Raw genomic sequence first — 6,624 nt, 5'->3', positions numbered from 1 at the left:
ACAGATTCGCTATTTCCCACTTTTCTTTTTTATAAGAATAGGATTAGACAACCACCTTGGGTGGTATCCTTCCTTGATGAAACCGGCCGCTAAGAGCTTAGCGATTTCTTCGCTGGTGAGCCTTCGCTTTTCCTTGTTGAAGCGGTGCAGGCGTTGTTTGACCGGCCTGGAACCCGGCTTGATCTTCAAGGCATGCTCAGTGACTTCCCTTAGAATTCCTTACATGTCTAAGGGTTTCCACGCAAAGATGTCTCGATTAGCGTGGAGGAAGTTGAAGAGCGCGCCTTCCTACTTGGGGGAGAGGGCGGTGCCGATGCACACCGTCTTGTCGGCATAGTTGTTGGGGTCGACGAGGACCTCCTTGATGTTCTCCATAGGCTCAAAGGATCCGGCCACCTGCTTCGTGTTGGGCATTCCTTCAGCGATGTCCTTCCTGATGGCTGCGAGCTCCTTAGAAGCGAGGGTTGCCGAAGCAAGCTCGCAACTCTCGACCTCGCACTCATAGGCCCTCTAGAAAGAAGTGCCGATGGTGATGACCCCGCATGGGCCCAGCATCTTGAGCTTGAGGTTGGTGTAGTTGGGGATGGCCATGAACTTTGCATAACACGGTTGCCCCAAAATGGCATGGTAGACTAGGGGGAGCCCAACTACCTCAAAGGTGAGGGTCTCTGTCCTATAGTTGGACGGATTCCCAAAGGTGATGGGCAGGTCGATCTGCCTAATCAGTATGGCCTGCTTTCCTAACATGATGCCATGGAAAGGTGCCTTGGTCGGTTGGATGTGGTGTTGGTCGATGCCCATGGCATCAAGTGTCTCAGCGTACATGATGTTGAGGCCGCGGCCCCCATCCATCAGTACCTTGGTGAGCCGCTTCATGTTGATGATAGGGTCAACCATGAGTGGGTACCTAGCTAGGTATGTGATGCTATCCAAGTGGTTGGATAGGTCAAAGGTTATGGGAGACCTTGACCATTTGAGGAAAAACGGGTGTGGCAGGCTCCACTTTGTAGACCTCTCAGCGCGCGAGCTTCTGTCGGCGCTTGGAGCCATATGCCTCTGGCCGACCAAAGATCATTAGGCAGCCATCTGGAGATAGAAAGGCACTATTTTTCTCTCTGGCATCATCAGCTTCTACCTCAGGTTTCTTCTTCTGCTCCCATTTCTTAGAGCCGCCTGTGAAGAAATGCTTCATGAGGGAGCAGTCCTTGTACATGTGTTTGATAGGGAAGGCTTGGTTTGGGCATGGCCCCTCAAGAAGCTTATCAAAATGATCAAGGGTGCCCTCGGCCGGTGCTCGACCAACTTTTCGATTGGTGATGGCCATGAGCAAGCCCCTGCGCCCTTTTTGGTTCTTCTTCTTATTTGAATGATCGGAGAGGCCTTCATCGGTGTCCTCGTCCCGCTTCGCCTTGCCTCTGGAGCGATCAAAAATTGCTCTGACCGCTTCCTCACTAGAAGCATGGCTAGTCACGATGTTGAGTAGTTCCTTAGTAGTTTGTGGGCCCTTACGTCCCAACTTATGGACCAGGGACTCGTTGGTGGTCCCTGATAGGAAGGCTCCGATGACATCGGCATCGGCGACATTGGGGAGCTCGTTGCACTACCGAGAGAAGCATCGGATGTACTCACAGAGAGTCTCTCCTAACTTATGTCGGTAGTTCTTCAAGTCCTAGGGGTTCCCAGGGCATGCTTAAGTGCCCTAGAATTTCCCCACGAAGATTTGTTTTAGGTCCGCCCAACTCTGAACACAGTTGGGCGGAAGATGTTCTAGCATGTTCATGCTGAGTTGGCCAGGAACAGAGGGAGATTGTGGATGACAAAGTCATCACTAACCGCACCACTAGCCCAGCAAGCGAGCCAGTAGTCCTCGAGCCACAAGCCGAGGTTCATTTCCCTGGAGTATTTTGGGTCGTTAGTCGACGGGCGGTATCGGGGCGAGAGCATTGCCTTGAGGATATGCCAACCAAAAGCCTAGGGCCCTGTTGGTTTAGGGCTATGACTCTGGTCCTCCTCACGGTCATAGCACCAAACATGGTGAGGGTGGTAGCTACGGCTGGCCCCCTCCCCCACATCATTGTGGTAATGCCGGCGGGTGTCGTGTGCATCACGGTTGTGGCCGAGACGCTCTTGCACCAGAACCGTGATGCATGGCCTGCCGTCGTGCGGTGCCTGGTGGACTAATGCATCCTTGTTGGGTCACACTAATGGTGTATGCTAGCTGGCATTGAGCTCCTATCATTGAGACAATGAGCTCTCGGCCTGCTGCACAGCCGCACGCTCGAGCAGTGTGCGAATCTCACAGTGGGCCCATCAATCCTCGGGCATCACAGGCATTAGAAGCCCCCTAAGCAAGGCTACCATAGTAGCAATGTTCTGGCTTGCCTGAGTGAAGTGCAGGAGCACCTGATCATCCTCGATAATCCTCTAGTTTATGTCACGGGCCATGGTGTGTGTGCCCCCATCTCCGTGGTGCTCGATCTCATGATTGAGCTCCGCACGTTCCTGCTCAAGCTAAAGTCATGCTTCCTTGAGTTCTCAGTGTCGGGCCTTCAGCTGAACCCCCAGCAGGCGAGGTGGGGCCCCAGCCTTGCCCTTGACCTCGTCGTCGAGCTCATTCGTCGGGGAAGCCTCCTCCTCATGGATGCTTTTGACATGTCCCTTGGGGGTACCTGTCATGAAGCATTCACGAGGGGTGATGGCTCCCCCTGCTGGAGTTAGAGCCAGAGGGTGACTTCGGCTCCTCTGTGAGGAGGTTGTGGAAAGAATCCATGATATGTTCAATCATCCCCACAAACTCATTGTTCATGGGGGACGGATGAAAGGTCCTAATGGCTAGAGGGGGGTGAATAGCCTATTAAAAATTTCTACAACAACACTTAACAAACCGGTTAGACAATTATGAGGTGAAGCAAGAGTTGTGCTAGCCTACTAAAAATGCAAGCCACCTACCACAATTCTAGTTTATATAGTTTCTATCCACACAATAGCTATGTCACTACACTAAGTTAGTGCACTCTCAAATGCTAACTAAAGAGCCACACTAATCAAACTAACAAGCTCTCACAACTAGCTACACTAAAGAGCTTGACAACTAGTTTGTGGTAATGTAAAGAGAGTAAGCAAGATGGTTATACCGCCATGTCAAGGAAGGAGCCAATCAATCACAAGAATGAATAACAATGAAGACCAATCACCTCGAAATCAAATGATGACACAATGATTTTTTACCGAGGTTCACTTGCTTGCCGACAAGCTAGTCCTCATTGTGGTGATTCACTCACTTAGAGGTTCACGCGCTAATTGGCATCACACGCCAAACCCTCAATAGGGTGCCGCACAACCAACACAAGATGAGGATCACACAAGCCAAGAGCAATCCACTAGAGTACCTTTTAGCTCTCCACCGGGGAAAGGTCAAGAACCCCTCACAATCACCATGATTGGAGCCAGAGACAATCACCAACCTCCGCTCGATGATCCTCGCTGCTCTAAGCCGTCTAGGTGGCGGCAACCACCAAGAGTAACAAGCTAATCCCACAGCAAAACACAAACACCAAGTGCCTCTAGATGCAAACACTCAAGCAATGCACTTGGATTCTCTCCCAATCTCACAAAGATGATGAATCAATGATGGAGATAAGTGGGAGGGCTTTGGCTAAGCTCACAAGGTTGCTATGTCAATGCAAATGGCCAAGAGAGAGAGCTTGAGCCAGCCATGGGGCTTAAATAGAAGCCCCCACGAAATAGAGTCGTTGTACCCCTTCACTGGGCACAACACGGGGTGACCGGACGCTCTGATCATATCGACCGAACGTAGGACCCTAGCGTCTGGTCACCCGATGCATGCCACGTGTCAATGGCTTCAAATGCTGATTGCCTGATTTCAACAGTCATCTGTACATTTAAGTAGAGACCGGATGCACTACTCAAAGTGACCGGATGCTGGACCTCAGCATCCGGTCGTTTCTAGTAAGCATCCAGAAGCGAGAAATCATGACCGGACGCGTCCGGTCATGCTCGACCAGACACACCCAGCGTCCGGTCACTCTACGTCATCATACGTCAGACTGACCAGACTCAGGACCTAAGCGTTCGATTAGTTTTCGTGCCAGCGTCCGGTCATGAGACCAAAACCGTGCACCGTCAGTTGTCACTAACCGGACGCACCGGTCCTTCAGAGACCAGCATTCGGTCACTTACAATGACCACGGTCACCTGAGTTTAGGGCACCGATGGCACCGGTGGCACCGTCGGACTGTCCACACTCTACGGGCGGACACTCCACCAGTGAAGTTTCTAACCCTTGCTCAAATGTGCCAACCACCAAGTGTATCACCTTGTGCATATGTGTTAGCATATTTTCACAAACATTTTCAAGGGTGTTAGCACTCCACTAGATCCTAAATGCATATGCAATGAGTTAGAGCATCTAGTGGTACTTTGATAACCGTATTTCGATATGAGTTTCACCTCTCTTAATAGTACGGCTATCGAACCTAAATATGATCACACTCTCTAAGTGTCTTGATCACCAAAATAAAATGGCTCCTACCATTTATACCTTTGCCTTAAGTCTTTTGTTTTTCTCTTTCTTCTTTTCAAGTCCAAGCATTTGATCATCACCATGGCATCACCATCATTATGATCTTCACAATTTCTTCATCACTTGGAGTAGTGCCACCTATCTCATAATCACTTTGATAAACTAGGTTAGCACTTAGGGTTTCATCAATTCACCAAAACTAAACTAGAGCTTTCAATCTCCCCCTTTTTGGTAATTGATGACAAGCCTTACACAAAGATATGAATTGAAATTCAATTGAGTCCATGTTGCTTGCCCAAGCATATTTACTATGTGTAAAAGGATATGGACAAGTTTTATGAACCCCAAATGGTAGCAATTGCTCCCCCTACATATGTGATAATAGTTTGGATTGTAGCTTGCACATATGCTTAGATAGGAAATATAGGAGACAATGTCTATCAAATGATGCTAAGGTATAAAAGATGGGCCTTTGAAGCGTGATACCAATCGGTGTGCACCATTATACCATCCTTAGCACCATGGTTAGCTAGATACCACTTGAAAACACTTGGAAATGAAATCACTAGATAACCTATGCATGCTAGATTTTTATTTCATCATTCAAACCTACAACTAGCATACTCCACACAAGCATGGATATTGAAATTTAAAACTTGTGCCATGCAAGCAAACATATGAAATTCACATTCAAATGTACCATACAAGTTCATGAGCTTGCTCCCCCTACTTGTGTGCTCAAAATTTTAATTGATTCCTTTCCTTTGTCATATCTCTCCCCCTTTGTTGTCATTTCACTATCTTTGTACACTATTTCTCCCCCTTTGTCATCAATGACCACAAAGGCTTAAAGTATAGATAGGTTAGGATTATCAATGTCAACCAATGGGGTGAGGATCATTTCCCAAATTTGGTTTAATCTAGAATACTTGTCAAAGACGTTTAACTCGGTTTGATCCAAGGACAAGCTTCTTCACACCTCCAAAAAAGGGTTATCTTGTACCATGTTGAGTTAAACAATTAGAGCTCATTTTCTAGATCAAACACTAGGTTTACAAGCCCACAAACATGTCATATGCTACCACTAGATCAAAATAAGCATAGAAGCAATAGTGGTACCATACAATCATCAAATTCATTTGATTTTCATGAATGAGCCTATTAAATGTGAAAGATGTCTAGATGCACTAAACATGTCCTTAGCAAGGATATATGTCATGCCAATCAACTTTTACCTTGGATTGCTCAAAGGAGAGGCATGTCATATAAGTGGGGGGCAGTGCATCAACATATATTTGAGAAATCCAATATGTTCAACTCATTCCTTAGCTTGCAAAACCTTTTCTCATCCAATGGCTTGGTGAATATATTGGCAAGTTGATCTTCGGTGCCCAAACTCTCAATGCAAATATCCCTTTTTTGTTGGTGATCTCTTATGAAATGGTGGCGGACATCAATGTGTTTTGTTCTTGCATGTTGAACCGGATTGTTGGTCAACTTGATTGCACTCTCATTGTCACATAGCAATGGCACTTTCTTGAATTTGATTCCAAAATCACTCAAAGTGGCCTTCATCCAAAGTATTTGTGCACAACAACTACCGGTGGATATGTATTCGGCTTCGGTGGTTGATAATGCAACACTATTTTGCTTCTTTGATGACCATGAAACAAGTGATCTTCCCAACAATTGACATGTGCCCAAGATGCTCTTTCTTTCAACTTTGTATCCCGCATAATCCGAGTCGGAGTAACCAACTAGCTCAAACTTTGCTCCTTTGAGATACCACAAACCAACATTTTGTGTATGCTTCAAGTACCTCAATATTCTCTTTGTAGCCTTCAAATGACTTTCTCTTGGTGAGGCTTGAAATCTTGCACACGTGCATACACTAAACATAACATTCGGCCTTGATGCGGTCACATAGAGTAGGCTTCCAATCATAGACCGATATAATTTTTGATCCACCATATTTCCACTTACATCACTATCCAAGTTTCCATTTGTTCCCATTGGTGTACTAATAGCTTTGCTATCACTCATTCCAAACTTCTTGATCATGTCCTTGATATACTTGCCTT

At 46.8% G+C, this 6,624-nt stretch overlaps 1 protein-coding gene across 1 annotated transcript; it reads right to left on the bottom strand.

Annotated features, from left to right (window-relative positions):
* Positions 1-288: 288 nt before the first annotated feature.
* Positions 289-897, bottom strand: LOC136469585 (uncharacterized). Its single transcript, XM_066467717.1, has 2 exons — positions 652-897; positions 289-510 (listed from the first exon to the last, which is right to left on the bottom strand). The coding sequence occupies exons 1-2, from the start codon at positions 895-897 to the stop codon at positions 289-291; spliced, it is 468 nt and encodes a 155-aa protein (XP_066323814.1).
* Positions 898-6,624: the final 5,727 nt, after the last annotated feature.

The sequence above is a fragment of the Miscanthus floridulus genome, chromosome 8, assembly GCF_019320115.1.
Source record: "Miscanthus floridulus cultivar M001 chromosome 8, ASM1932011v1, whole genome shotgun sequence".
Classification (NCBI taxonomy): domain Eukaryota; kingdom Viridiplantae; phylum Streptophyta; class Magnoliopsida; order Poales; family Poaceae; genus Miscanthus; species Miscanthus floridulus.
The sequence above is the reverse complement of the archived record's forward strand: the minus strand, read 5'-3'. Positions and strand labels throughout refer to the sequence as shown.

What these genes read in the sequence shown, in the direction of transcription:
- LOC136469585 (XM_066467717.1), bottom strand. Translation starts at nt 897, where the DNA reads ATGGTTGACCCTATCATCAACATGAAGCGGCTCACCAAGGTACTGATG. An exon ending in CAGAGACCCTCACCTTTGAG is followed by an intron (nt 511 to 651) that starts GTAGTTGGGCTC and finishes ACTTCTTTCTAG; the next exon opens with AGGGCCTATGAGTGCGAGGT.